Source organism: Lycium barbarum, chromosome 9 (assembly GCF_019175385.1).
Source record: "Lycium barbarum isolate Lr01 chromosome 9, ASM1917538v2, whole genome shotgun sequence".
Lineage (NCBI taxonomy): Eukaryota > Viridiplantae > Streptophyta > Magnoliopsida > Solanales > Solanaceae > Lycium > Lycium barbarum.
In genome coordinates, this window is record NC_083345.1 from 10839851 (window position 1) to 10854771 (window position 14921).

The 14921-nt window shown below is 34.6% G+C and overlaps 1 protein-coding gene across 3 annotated transcripts; it reads right to left on the reverse strand.

Moving 5' to 3' along the window:
• Nucleotides 1-361: 361 nt before the first annotated feature.
• Nucleotides 362-10202, reverse strand: LOC132609451 (7-hydroxymethyl chlorophyll a reductase, chloroplastic). 3 transcript variants are annotated; one of them, XM_060323430.1, is made up of 19 exons: nucleotides 10044-10202; nucleotides 9453-9555; nucleotides 8413-8494; nucleotides 6954-7065; nucleotides 6666-6750; nucleotides 6218-6259; nucleotides 6039-6117; nucleotides 5174-5225; nucleotides 5016-5078; nucleotides 4514-4611; nucleotides 3698-3733; nucleotides 3560-3621; nucleotides 3332-3359; nucleotides 2128-2207; nucleotides 1948-2017; nucleotides 1805-1862; nucleotides 986-1050; nucleotides 807-901; nucleotides 362-724 (listed from the first exon to the last, which is right to left on the reverse strand). In XM_060323430.1, exons 1-19 carry the CDS (start codon nucleotides 10111-10113, stop codon nucleotides 634-636), a joined length of 1371 nt encoding a protein of 456 aa, XP_060179413.1. In that variant the 5' UTR covers nucleotides 10114-10202; the 3' UTR covers nucleotides 362-633. The 3 variants fall into 3 exon arrangements, with proteins under 3 accessions (XP_060179413.1, XP_060179412.1, XP_060179415.1); XM_060323429.1 differs by having other exon boundaries at nucleotides 8413-8497; XM_060323432.1 differs by lacking the exons at nucleotides 362-724; nucleotides 807-901; nucleotides 986-1050 and adding an exon at nucleotides 1059-1172 and having other exon boundaries at nucleotides 8413-8497.
• Between the last annotated feature and the right edge of the window lie 4719 nt (nucleotides 10203-14921).

The window sequence follows — 14921 nt, forward strand, 5'->3', positions numbered from 1 at the left end:
AAGCGGACCGAAAACAGCCCATCCAGACTAATTTTATGAAATTCTGCCTTCATTACCGTTCATAGTCTGCCAACCGGCTTTCATTGTCTTTGACTAATACTTCTAACCATTTCTAATGTAATGCCAAGAAATCTATCCGAGAATTATCTTGGATCATGTAGTCCGTTGGCTAATTTCCTTCTATCGCCCGCCTCTATTTCTAAAATATTTCTGTAAAATGAATTTCCATATCATTGTACTTTGAACATGGTTTGAAACGATGAAACTTTTATTTTTCAAAAACTATAAATCATCTTCAGGTTTCATTATAACATTCAGTTTGAACCAGAAGACCAATAGGAAGATATATTTTAGCCCAAACTAAATCAAATGTGATGTTATGCATTCACTATCAAAAGCATTATCCTCAAGCATCTAAAACTAAATCACATACATGGAGTTTGTTTACCAATAGTCAACGTAGTTAATATTATAAAGGAATTACATTTTGTCTATCAAAAGGTGTTAATATATTTGGACAACCCCAAACTTCTATAGACTGGATGCATCCCTACTTTAGAAAGAACATGCAGCTATTCTTTTAAAAAATTGACACTGTATGCGTAAATGAGGAGTTGCAATCTACCAAATTATTCACTTGTTTGAAAGCATTTGATCAATTTCTCCACTCTGGTTGTACATGCTGACAATTTTCTTTGCATATTCTGGCATATGTCTGTCAGCTCTGCAAATTCACAAAACACACAATAGTGAGAGCAAACATGAGTGTAGTCCTCATACTGGAATAAATATTAATTTCTACAAACCTTTCTTTTCCCCATTTGCGGACTACGTGTAAATAATTTCTGATTGTGTGGTAATCTAGCGAGTAACGGGCAAATTCTAGCCCCTTCGGTCCGACCTGAACCCAGCGAACCAAGTTTAGCACATGGAATTTGTTATCATTTTCTAAAATTAACAAGCATATGAACATAACAATTCTTACTATGTTGAGAAAAAACGCTATTAAATTTCCAACAAACTTTGGAGCAGGTTGTGAAGGACCTCTTCCTGGAAATTCACAAAGTTTCTGCATGAGTCTTGTGAAGATCATGGAGAAGGTGTTAAAAAAATATTTACTTCAAGATCATAACTGGAAAAGATATACTTCTCGGGATCCTGCCTTCGGCACACTGTAATCAACCGTGAGTATCATAGCAAATAATTGAAACTTTCAAGCGACTAAATCCACTTGAGTTGTAATGATCAAAATAAATTAAGGTTAATCTTAGGCCAGTACAAATAGTCGATGAGACATCTGCAACATACTATAGAAGTAAATGAAGCAGTGTCCTATTATACATGTACATACATAACATATATGCTATGAATATTATCGAACTAAATTTAGATTCACCTACAATAGTCTCTCTTCCTTACAGAAAATTCCGAATACATCAAAAGAGTCAAAATAGCTAAACATAAAGAGTCGCGTTTTGTAATGGACCAGAATCAACAACACTTAAAAACTAGACATTCATTAATCAATGGAGGTCCAAGCGTAGTGATAAATTCATCAAACGATGCATAACTTAAACAAGCAAACATGAGGTTGCATATTCCCCTAACATTTCCTACTCTTCAACAACATTGAAGGGGAAAAGGCTGGGATAAACACTCAGATGGTTGATACTTGCACATGGACTCATCAAAGAAGAGTACAAAACCCGAGAGCAGATATCAAATTCTGAACCAGCATGGGTACAGAGAGAGCATGCTTAGTCACTACGCGTGAAATGAATAAATGTCAGAAGATAACACATACCAAATTTTGCTTCATCATCTGCCTTCACGGTTTCCACGACAAATGGACGCCGCTTACCCTGAAATAAGATGCATTCTTTGAAATAATTATATTATCAGAAAGAGTTTTAGGGCAAAGTTGTGAGATGGAGCATCATGTATTACACTACTTATCGTTGGCGTAATTTCCAAAAGGTTCTCGATAAGGCTTAGCATTTCTCTACCACGTTCATTTCTGCATTAAGAATATCCAAAAGTATCTCTTAAGCAAGCTTATTCGAGGGTATAGCAAAAATCATATCTGTTTACCCTGTCAAAAGCTCAAACGATTTGGCATTACTTTACCTGACAGTAACATATTGGGGATGCTGTGTCATGCTGATTCCGCTATACTTTGGCACACCCATGTATCCCACCACCAAATCCTGGAAAGTTCCTTAAATTTAAGATTGGAAAGTTCCCTAAAGGTAAGATTTGAAATGTTGGCATGCACCGGGATATTAAGCTTTGGTTTATTCAGAAGAAAAAATCCGTCACGATAATGTTTGTAAACTACAGTAATGGAGCAGGACAGCGACTGATAAATCTTTTAGGAATAAAAATACTTATTGTCAACAACAACAACTACATATGCAATGTACTCCCACGAGTGGGGTCTAGGGAGGCTAGAGTGTACGCAGACCTTACCCCTACCTTGGGAGGTAAGTCTTTCTTAAAACCTTAAAGAGCAGACTTATGAATGAAAGCATAATGCATTACTGTCCAGGACCAAAAAGAGTTTGCTACAAAATTACCCCCTGGACCTCAACCACTGAATCTCATCTCCAGATATGTCACAAGCTTTCACTTGAAAAACATTTGGAGTAAATTAGTAGCTAGGTCAGCTCTAAAACAGTTGGAGTAAATTAGTAGCTAGGTCTAGCTCTAAAACCTATAAATTCTTCAATACTCGAGGCTGCCTTTGTGGAACCTCTTTCCCTGTCAGAAAACTAAGAAAGAAGCTTCTTTTGTGAGAAAATAAGAGGGAGGAGATGTATGCAAAATTTGATACTTAGATGACTGCTATACGCACCTACTTGTAAGTGTCAGGCATAATAGACATTTGTAAATGCAGGGAGGACTTAAGAACTTAACACATCTAACATTCTAAACATTAATATTCTACCGATAACACTTAAGATTCTAATCAGCCCCCTCAAATATAGGGTGGGGAGACCAACTTGGGTTTGCTATTCTGAGAACAGAGAAAGGTAGAAGAGAGATTATAAATATCAAACAAACAACACATGATATTTGTCCAATGCAAGAATATCTTCAGAACTTAGCACTTCTAACATTCTAGCTCTTTTCTAAAACAAGCACTTAACCTTCTAGCATCTAAGACCAATCAATGTAGCATTGAGAGTACACTTTTTGTTGCTCTCTGAACGTCTAATGTATGTGTATGTACTGTGCACATGCTGCTCTTGGATGTTTCTTTTCTCAGTATTCTTTGTGAAAATTGTATATGCAATATATGAGTGCCTTTGATTATGAACAGAGAACTCACCGCCAAGCCATTTGTGTAGTCAAAACAGCTGTAAGATAGAATGAAAGAAAAGTTCACAGATCAGCACAGGTTCATATTCCGAAGAAGTAGAGACAGGATACTGAAATATATGATAAATGAGAATATAGGACACTAACCACAGACCTGTGGGCGAAAAAGTCTACAGGAGCAAGTATACAGATATTATTTAAGGACAGTCAGAAAATCAAGAATAAGCAATTGAAATACCTGTAACAAGATGGCGCAATAACATCAACTAAATCATTTGCTGGTAAACAGAAATAGGGAACCTGCTTAGTGAAATATATATCTGAATAAACAGCATTCAGATAAAACAAAAGATACGAAAAGAAGCCACTATTTTACCTGTTCAATATGGCCATCCAAATGCTTCAGATGGACCTGTTGAAATGTCGGGCTTAGTGTTTCAACTGATTAGAAAACTATCATATGTAATTCAATAATATATCCTTCAAAACATAATTTTATAGGATTAACTGTCTAAATGTTTTCATCTACGAGGGTGACAAAACACATATGAACCTAATTTTGCCTTTCCTATTTGCAAGTTCCTACTTATTGGCAGATCTGATCCAACATCGAATAGTACAACCTCTGTCAACTTTAATGCAACACCTTCTGACGTATTTAAGATATTAGTTTGACTTGTGTATTATATAGGTATTAGTTGAAGAAAAAAACAAATAATTGTTAAAGAAATTAGTTTGAGATAGAAAATGTCAAATCAAACCTTCAAATGTTGAATAGTCAGAAAGATTTAAATTAAAGAAGCTAATGAAGTTGCATAAAATAATTATTAGTAAAATGGTGTCAAAGATTTTGGTACATGGAAAAATAAAAAGAATTGTCATATAGACTTTATCGGGATGGAGACAATATGATATATTAAAATGCATCTTCATGAGTTAATTGAACTCACCAACAAAATAAAAAACATATCCTAGACAGAGCACCTTGTCATCAGGCTAAGAAAAGTTGTTTAAGGAAGTTTGAGAATACAACAAAATCAGAAAACATATCGCTTAACAAACACATAGAGAATATAGAAGTTGGTTTCCTTGTTCTTATACTAGAATGGATAGAATTCCAAGATCACAGAGGTTATTCATAGGTTGTCTCACAAGGAACGTGAGCTTGTCATGAAAGAGTAACGGAGCACACCTTGTAGTCTTGCATAAACTCATAGTGGAGAACTGTTTCAGGTTCGCTGCTAGCGGCCTTCAGAAACTTATCTAACCCTTCTCGTGGTCCATTATCCACTGTCAAGAAACCGCTGTTTAGTATAGGTCTATATTGGCTAAAAAATACCTAAGAGAAGGAGATTTTGACAAAAAGCAGTTTATAGAGCATCCCACATTATATCATAAAAGATTCCATTGACTCTTATCCAGTTTGTCCACTTACTATATGTGTCATTTTCCCTCCCTGCTTATGTGGTGTACAAACTGGAAAAAGCTCAGCTGACTCTTTTGTGGGATACTAACAAGGACTCCTCCAGGGTGATGTCAATAGTTCAAGCCTTTTTTATCAAAAATTAATAGATTGATTATTTGTCCCAACAGACTCAGTTGCTAGCATCATCAAATTTCTAGCAGTTGGTAGCTATATTAAACATAATCAAAGATGTGAGAAACGGAATCTATGAATACCACTGACTACTTACCACAGTTGGTGCCTAGTACATAAAGCTTTTCCAGATTCAAATATTGTTCAACTGATCTTAAAGCTGCAATTCGCCAAATGCTCTGCTTATGATACAGTGATGTAATGACAAACAATAAGTTAAAAGCAGAGGCGAATAGATCATAACTACACGAATACCTTGCACTTGGCAGCCAACACCGCAGAAGAGAAGGCGCTTCACACCAGCTGCCTGTTTCCAGGAAAATGCATGCTCTTACTTCAACATTTGAACTACAAGTTACACTATAAACTTGCACAATAGTCCTCAGTGAAACTGGAATCTCTTAAAACTCAGTTTTAACACATTAGTGCATGCACGACTAGAAAGTCTGAAGTTCTATGGATTGCATTGTCATGAGAAGAAAAGATCTGCAGAAAGTTGTCAAATTTCAATGCCATGATTTCTTTCGCGTTTGCTCTCTCAGCATAACAATCTATACACAGCTACTAACTTTAGCCTGATTTATCAGACCAGCTGATTCTTGCTTGCCTAGGAGCAAAATTTCTCCATGTGACAGAAGTATCCCATTGGACAATTACCAACGAGGGGCGTTCTAACAGGATACTATTTTTTTACCCTAATGGGTTTCACAGTCCCCCTCCCCTTCCAAACTTGACAAGAATCATCCAAAGAGGAATCTTTCTAGTAGTATTGGCCATATATTCTTCTTCCGTCAATGGTAATGCTAGAGACTTAAATAGCTATGTCTATTGAAAGTTGGCGAAGAAAATCTGACATTGACAGGAAAGAAATTCAGCTCGAACTGTCATATGAAACAAAACAAAAAAGCAAAAGAGCTTCTCTTATAAAATCCCCAGTTGAGGCAAAGCACAATGCATAGCTACACAAGTTTCACTGACCTACTGAAGAGAGATATGACATCTTCAATCTAGGACAACATGCTCCATTCAGAAATTTGATAGAGAAACATAATTTATAACTGCATTGACGACAACAATAAAGAAGCAAAGATTCTGATGCTAATGGAAGTGAAAGAAGAACCTCAACTAACGCAAGAGTATTTAGATTAGGAGACAGTGTCGGCTTAACACCTTTGGCCGCTATAACTTCCTCTGGAGTCCTATTGGAAACATGAAAGTCGAGAGGAGGATGAAAATGGGTAAATTAACAATAGAATATCAACATGAATATAAAATAGTACGGAAATTCCAGTCACAAACCTTGCCAGGACAGGTCGGGGAGCAAATCGATCTTCCGGATCACTAAATATTATAAAGAAGAAGTAAGAATCCATGATTGCTGGATAATAAGTGGAAAAAAAAAAAAGAAAAAAAAATACATAAAAGAAGCAATTGGCAGAAGATTGAACAGGATTAAATCCTATAAGTATTAGTTCTTTTTTAAAATAAGTAGAAAATCCTTCAATTCTATCCATATAGTCATATCTGTTTTTGGATGTTACTTAGATCTTAAAACTAAAATCACAATTTCCTCCAACATAACACTTCACTTTTATGCATACCCAAATATGTGAGTTTTTCTAAAACGCCATTAATAAGGGTACTTTGGAGTGACAAGCAAAAATTTCAAATGCGCAAGTCATGTACAATGGAAGTAACCAGGAGGGAGAACCTAATTCTTTTTAACCAAATTGGATGCAGGCCATACCTCTGAACACAAATAACAGCTTCTACCATCCCAGCTTTTAGCATCTCCACAGCAATAGTTGTCACTATCCCTGTCCATTGAGCTCCTGAATGCCAGGAAGAAAAGATAGGAAAGAAAATTCCAGATTGTTCATAAGAAATGGGCACACAGTAAAAACTCACTCAAAGAAAAATCTGATATATCTTGCACGAAAAAAAAATGCATTCTTTTAATGACCTAGAGGAGCAGAAGGAAACATACAACTGTACATCTGAACTAGAATACACTTAAGAGCATCCAAAGTTGTACCTTCCACAGGCTTAGTTTTACGAGCATACAATAGATTCTCATACACCCCCATATACATCTCATCCAAGGAATCTTCTTTCCGTCCTCGTCCATGGACGATAGGTTCCAAAGCCTGAAGAAGATGAAAAAGAACAGTCAACATTATCTGGTTATTTTTTTTCATCAAAAACATTATCTTATTACTTTGAGCTATCATATAACTTTGACTAAAAGAGCAGATCCTACATAGCACAGCATGACGGAGTTGAAAGCAATTCCAAGGAAATGCTACTTGCAGCTAGCACCAGAGTTTTTTAATGAGTAGTCAAATCATTCTTTCTCATACAAGAACAATATGCACCCCCTATCACCCTCCACCCACCAATCAAACTTTAGCAGGACAAATTTTCATATTTACCAAGTTCCTTTGGGCAATGTTCCCCTTATGAATCCCAAGGAGGACAAAAGATGAAAAAAATAAAAAGAAACTTGTATAAATTGGAGGAAAAAGAATTTGACATGTCACGAGATTATGTTATACCTGTAACCTATGCTGCGTTGTATGATATTATTAAACACAAATGGTAAACAAGAAGAAAAACAAAGAAGAGGACAGATGCACACCATGCTGAAGACCTAGATGGAGGTCTATGAATGCTTCCCATTCCCCTATGAGGAGTCCAATTAGACTCAGTCCATGGTGTGGTTCAGTAAAACATTATCCAATCCATTTGTCTCAGTACCGAGAGATTTTATTAAAAACTAGAGAAACCATTCTTATGATTATCCAATATGTGTGCTTTGTACCTTGTGTAGTTTATAGCTCTATAGTAGTGCTTAAAACTTCATTTATTCCCATATCTTGTCAAACATTCAGAGCAGCATACCTTCATTTATTCCCATATCTTGTCAACATTCAGAGCAGCATACCTTTTATCCAAGAGAGTGAAACAGAAAATTAAAAGTCTAACATGCTTGTGAAAAAAATCAGCGAGGACTGGAGAATCGATCAAGTTCAAGTATGCAACGTTTCCTAGTACTGAAGTATTAAACTCTCTCATGCTCCCAAAAAAGGATTTTAATGAAATTAGAGTGACAAAAGAGAGATAAATTCAAGTTCACACAACCTAATAGTGGATTATACGGTATCAGAGAGCATCTAATTCTAGGTTGCAGACTTTTCTTATGACTTCCACAACACCCTGCACTAACACTATCAAATCTCTGCACTGCACACATAGCACATACTGATGAGATGTAAAACTATATGAATGAGACAGCTTTAGAAAGGACGCCATAGACAAACAGAAATTCACAGGGTAAAGCTGCATGTGACAATGAAAGCATGCAATAATCAAACTCCAGTCAGTCATTTCTGACCAACTAAAGGAACGAAAAGTCGAAAACTAGGGATAAACAATAAGAACTGCAACTAAAGCTAACAGTATCATGACTTATACAATAGCATAGAAACACTCACCTCAACTCTAGACATGCCATCTCCCAAGAAAGCACATGCATTCTTGACATGGGCAATGTAGTAAGTGTCGCACAAACCACAACTGCTGCAAACCAGAAAATTTTACATTACCATCAAGAAAAAAAACTATAATGATTAAGAAAATATCACAAAATTGACAAGCAATTAATTTACTAAGTATGAGGATGGGTGGTTAAAGATTATATCAAACTTATAACCCAAAAACAATGAACTAGTACATAATAATATTACTTAGTATGTATGACATTGTTGTCAACATCAGCATCTCAGTCTTCCAAGCAACAGTTAGCAAGCTTATAATACAACAACACTTTCAAAATCTTTTTGTTTCTATTCGACAAAATTCAATCCAACTTAGGACGAATAGAGGACAACCAAAGTCCTTTTTTCAAGTTTTACCTCCGGAAATTAGCTAAAACATTTTAAATGCTTAGCTTATTATGTTGGGGTCAACCAGCCCGCAGATACTCTTAACGTGGTGTGATATTGTCTGTTTTGGGTTAAGCCCGCACGGTTTTCTCCAAAAGGCCTCACACCATTAAGAGATTCCTACACCTTATATGTTGGCTCCCAATCTTTTCAGCTACCAAAGTGGGACTTTGCCCGTAAACCCAACAAATTGTGCTTAATCCATTTCAAATTGAATATTTCACATTCTCGTTTTACTTTATGCAAAAATAATGTCCAAACTCCCTCGTATTTATTTCCATAATTCTTTCACATTTACTATAAAATTTATGAAAATTTACCCACCATAGTTCCCTAAAAGGAAAGCTTTTCAAACACAAGATAAAAATAAAATGAGACCCTCTATTTACTCATCTCTGTACAACTTTTTCACTATTCAAACCTACAAAAACAAAGTTAAAAGATAGAAAAATGATCAAGAAGTACTAATTAACTCCAATTGTCAAACTCTTCTCTAAATATCCACCATTGATATTAAATTTATCTCCCATTACATCAGAAAAAGCTAAAAATGTTAATTTTAATACAAAAAGAAAAGCAGAATTATGAACCTGCAGTGGTCTTTAGCTGGATAAGTCCCACCAGGAGGAATTGGTCGAGATTTTTTCCTCCAATCTTCTCTTATTTTCACTGATTTCGAGTTTGCATTTGTATCTGTTGAGTAATTAAAATAACACAAACAAACATAATTCAAGAAAACTCATAGTAGCAAAAGTTTGTGATAACTCCCTCCGTTCACTTTTCCTTGTCACGTATAGCTTGTCGAGAGTCAATTTGAGTAATATTCTAAGCTAAATTAAATTACATTAATTTGATATTTTAAAATTTAGATGTTCAAAAACTATAAGAAAAATTCAGACCCCACCTGGTGAATTATACTGAATATGCTGTTGTTATTGTTGAAAATTATACGAAAAATAATATAAGTTGTGATTCTCTTCCCATATCAATATGACCGAAAAAAATACATCTTAAAATATTAAAAATACCATAAGTTGTGATTCTTCTCATATCAATATCATTAAAAAAAAAAAAAAAAACTTAAAATATGACAAGTCAAAGTGAACGAGGGAGTATTGTTTTTTTTTTACTGTCAGAGTATTTGTTTGTATAGTGTATGTAGAAATGGAGAGAAAGAGAACCTTGTTGTGATGAAGAAACAGTGTAGAATTTCAAAGGTAAAGTAGAGAGCTTTCCACTGAGAAATGCCATTCTTGCTCTCTACTCTTTAACTGATGAGACTTGGCACAAGTATTTTGCGCCACAAAATTTATCAAATCAGATTCTTTTAACGACGTCGTTCAAGTAGTGGCATCAGTTTATAACACTTGACTGCATATGTCACGACTCAGGTTCGAACATGGGACTTTTTGCAACCCTTTAACCATGACATTTAAGCAAGGGCGTTAATACTGGTATAGATACTTATAAATAGTGCACTTAAAATAATGTTGAGTTATTTACCTAGAGAAGGAAAACTAGGGATTAATTTCAACTTAATATAATTCTTCCTTCTTTTTTTTTTTTTTTATTGGTGCATTCATATTCTAGAAATTCTAGATTTGCTTCTGCATATAGAGTATGAGATATTCGTTTTCAACATATGGTATCTTAGTCGTGGTAGGAAAAGAATACTATAAGTATTAATTAATATTAATTGGATTAACAAACAAAAAATTTAAAATCGGAACAATCTAATGTATCCGAATTCTTGAGAGTTGTAAAATTTGGATAGAAATTAAATGGTGTCAATGGATCGTTAGTAAATGAATAAAGTGTCATAAAATTTAAAATTGAACCAGATGAAGTACTAAGATTTCATCGAGATGACAAAAAGACAGTGGATTTTGCGTAATTTCCAAATCTCCTTTATACTGGGTTTTTTGGTGAGAAGATCTATTCCTTTTTATTGGCATGTGTGTACAGACCCACCCACACATATTATAAAAGAAACTTGATTTTTTTTATTTTACACTTTTTTGATAATTAAAGAAGCATTTAATTAATCACCAAGTGTATCTATACAAAGCAAAAGGTAACTAACCAGCCAACCCATCAGGTAATGAAAAAACCAACTGAAAGTACCCTCCAAGCTAAATAACTATCCCAACCACCCAATAAACTAACATCCCTGCCACCTATGATTTTAAGTAAAGCTATTTACAAAGTGCTTACAAGATCAAATAGCATCTTATTGTTTCTAACTCTAATATAATATATACAGACAGAAGTTTTAATATCATGCACAAAACTTTCCAAACTCAAGGTTCTATTCTGATATAGTCTTGTGTTTCTTTCAATCCAAACGTCATAAACACTATTATGCCTTGTAGCAGTATGGCAAACAAGACTCCTCCAAGGTACATTAGGAATAACTTCCCTTAGTGCCTTGTATGTTTGCTTGGGTGTGAAACTTCCCTTGCCTGACTAACTGAGGACATGTTACAATGGTCTGCCAATATTGCCTCACCATCCATAATGACTGCTTTGGAATTTCTATCATAAACAGATTTTGATTTTTTTATAATATACGTGCACCCAAGTGATCCAAAGCTATTCTTTGTATTAGCTAAGAGGCCATAACAGTTTGCTTATTTTTGCTTTATTTAATCAAAGGTAAATTTGAGTAACGCTCAATATGTAAATTATTATTACATCGAGAATAAAAATAAAAACCAATCTTTCAAATTATTTCTTTCAATGACGGTGGTTTTTGAAGAACCAGAAGAGCATAAAATGTGTATAACTAGGTTCCACGAAATGAAAACAGCACGAGTGACCACTGGATAAAGCTAAAGAATATTACAAGAACTATGCTGGGCCAATAAAGTCCATATAATAAACAAAAAGTGGTAGTTTAATTGGAGCAGCCCATCAGGCATTTATTGGACTCGGTGAACACCGGCCAGTAATCCTTCCACTGGTCAAGCGGGAGCTATTCGTTGCTCTGTGAAACCAGCCTCACGCAGTCCGCCCCGCTTTAGGACAGCAGCCCATTCCTTTCGATTAAGCCACAAAGACCCAACTCTGTGTGCTTGGACAGGGCAGGCCAGAGATTAGCCCACCAAGCCCAGCCATCTGGGACAGCTCAACATCCCACCACATTGATGCCCCCACTTAGGTTACAAGCCCATGTTACAGAGCTTGGCGATTAGCACTAATTACGGGATTACTATAAGCAACTAAAGATCAATGTTTAATAACGATATGGGATCATGGTGTTAATTTCACTGGAAGCAAAGCATACAAAGATTTATTAGTGTAATGCTGCCTTTTCTTCTAAATAACTGTTGTGTTGACAAAACATTCTCTCAACTAATTAAATGCTTCAAAGCAACCATGTAAATAATGTGAGTAATACTTATACCTTAACCATAATTTTCAAGGAGGGAGTTAATAATTTATTTGGTGTGGGATACTAGCTAGAAAAAACTTAAAATTGGATGGAAAACATATTATAGGACCAAATTCTATTTGTGCTTCTTATAATTTGGTGTTCGTTCCTGGCATTTATAGATACAAAAATTAATCATAAATTATCACGATTCATTTATTCATACTGAGCGAATCGATGACTTAGCAGTTCTACCTTTGACATGCTTTACAGAATACGATGTCATTTATTGATTATGTAATTTTTGAAAAGAATCAAACATTAAAACTTAACTTGAGATTCTAACTTCCAAATTTGACTTTAAAATCCTCAAGCGTAAGCATAACATATAACTTCAAAAACTTAAACTTCTATAGCAAATAAAATTCATACCTGACTATATCCAAAAAACCTTTATGATATGATGAAATGCACGAAACAAAGAAATTCTCGATTGTTCCACAAATAACCGAAAATCTGAAATTGTGAAGGGAAGTAACTTTGCCTCCACTTATCAACTATTAAACTTCTTTTGAAATGCCAGCTTTTTTTCTAAAATACAATATTCACATTATAACGAAATTGATAAATCCAAAAACAAATGGAGTTTTTGATAACCAATTTCGATTCATGTTTTGTGGTTTGAATGTTTGCCGATGCATAAGACTAGTACTTACATGAAATGGGAAATTGGAAAATTATCATTTACTATAATATTTTGTAACCTAAGTTCCTCAATATCATTTTGCACTAAAAACAGGGAAAAACTGTAACTCCAAATCTTTGGTAGACTGAACATAGACACTTTTTTTTTTCTGGAAAAATTGACAAGCATTCTCATAAATCAGTGATACACTTGTTGTTTTAGTAATTCTTCTTTCGTACCACATCCAATAACTTTGTTAAGTTACTTTCTTTTTGTACATGAAAAGAAAGCGAAGAGTTAAGTGAGAATCAAACTTTACCCAAAAAATGAAGTATTAGAATGATTTTGAATAATGGACTTAAAAATTACACTACCAATTATCAAACATTATTTTTAACATTAAAAACTCAAATGCTTCTAAAGTTATACATTTCCTTGATTATGAGACAAACAAAACCAAACAAGAAATCAGAAAGTGTTTGATCCTTGAGCTGGGCTGGGCTCAAGTCAATTGGAGCAGCCCATTAGGCGTTACTGAACTTGGTGAACACTGGCCCATTATCCTTCCACTGCACAGAGCGAGAGCTGTTCGTTGCTCTGTGAACCCAGCCTCACGCAGTCCGCCCCACTCTAGGAATCCAGCAACCCGTTCTTTCGATCAAGCCACATGATCCAACTCTGCGCTTGGATAGGGCAGGCCAGAAATAAGCCCACTGGAGTCCAACCATCTGGATCAGCCCAACATCCCACCACATTAATGCCCTCACTTGAGTTACAAGCCCTCGTTACTAAGCTCGGCATGCAATGCTCTCTCCTACATTCTTATATACAAGGAAAGAGTATAGCGCGGTAGCGATATGGGACAAATTGTTCATTCCAATAGAGGCAAAGCATAAAGTTCTATTAGTGGAATACTGCATAACTTTTTAAATAGTAAAACCATGCAAATAATACAAGTTACAATACTTAATCTACCGTGGTAAGTGCTAATTATATAAGATCTGTTGAAGTACCTAAAACAAAATAAAGACAAGAATGACCATGTGAGGATAACAACTTAAATGTCTCTAGCTATTTTAATCAAGAATATCTCAGAAATGAAAAATGACGAACATGTATGTGTTTGCTAAGCATCAATTAATGATTCTTTTGGCGTTTATAGTGTAGTTCCCTCCTTTTGATTCATCAGTGTGAATCACCAGTAATTGAAGTGTTGATGAATTGTCCAAATATCTCAATTATAGCAAATAGGGGTGCTCAAAGTTAATGAAAAAATTGATTTAAACTGAAAACGATATGATCAAATGATAATTTTTTTTATTTCGATTGATTTTTTTTCTAGATTTTAAAAAATAGAAATTGAAGACTGATATAAATCGATTGATTTTTGGCATCATATCCATAGCTAGCTCATTCATCCTAGTTAGCAGTTTCATCTTCGAATCAAGATCGCAATCAATATACAGTCAAACCTCTCTATAACAGCATCGTTGGGTCCGAAATTTTTCAACTGTTATAGAGAATGGCTGTTATACACCTGTAACAGCATTAACATTTAAATAATATTTCGCTGTTATATGCAAAAAAGATGCATAAAATCTAATTTTCATTTTTAATTGTCAAATTCTAAGCTTAATTACACTTTGTATAATGAAGAAACATCGTTTAATGATGAAAATATATATCTTCATATGATTTTTTTTGTTATAAATAGTGTATTAAATGATCAAATATTTGGTTAAAATATCTACATTTATTATTGGTAATTATAGATATTAAATTTTTATAAAAATGGTTAATTATTATGTTACCAAAAAAAAGAAGATAGCGGTTATATGAGGGGTAATTTTACAAAGAGTGTACTGTCATACAGTGGTGAAATGCTGTTATAGAGAAATAAAATATAACATAAAAAACCGGTTCCGAAAAAACTTGGTTGTTATAGAGAAGTGTTATTATATGCGGGTGCCGTTATAGAGAGGTCCGACTGTATCACTAGCA

Coding starts and splice junctions, on each gene's coding strand:
- LOC132609451 (XM_060323429.1), bottom strand. CDS start 10,113: ATGGCATTTCTCAGTGGAAAGCTCTCTACTTTACCTTTGAAATTCTAC. Junction 3,622..3,697: donor TGGATGGCCATATTGAACAG/GTAAAATAGTGG, acceptor TTCACTAAGCAG/GTTCCCTATTTCTGTTTACC. Junction 902..985: donor TAGCGTTTTTTCTCAACATA/GTAAGAATTGTT, acceptor CGCTGGGTTCAG/GTCGGACCGAAGGGGCTAGA.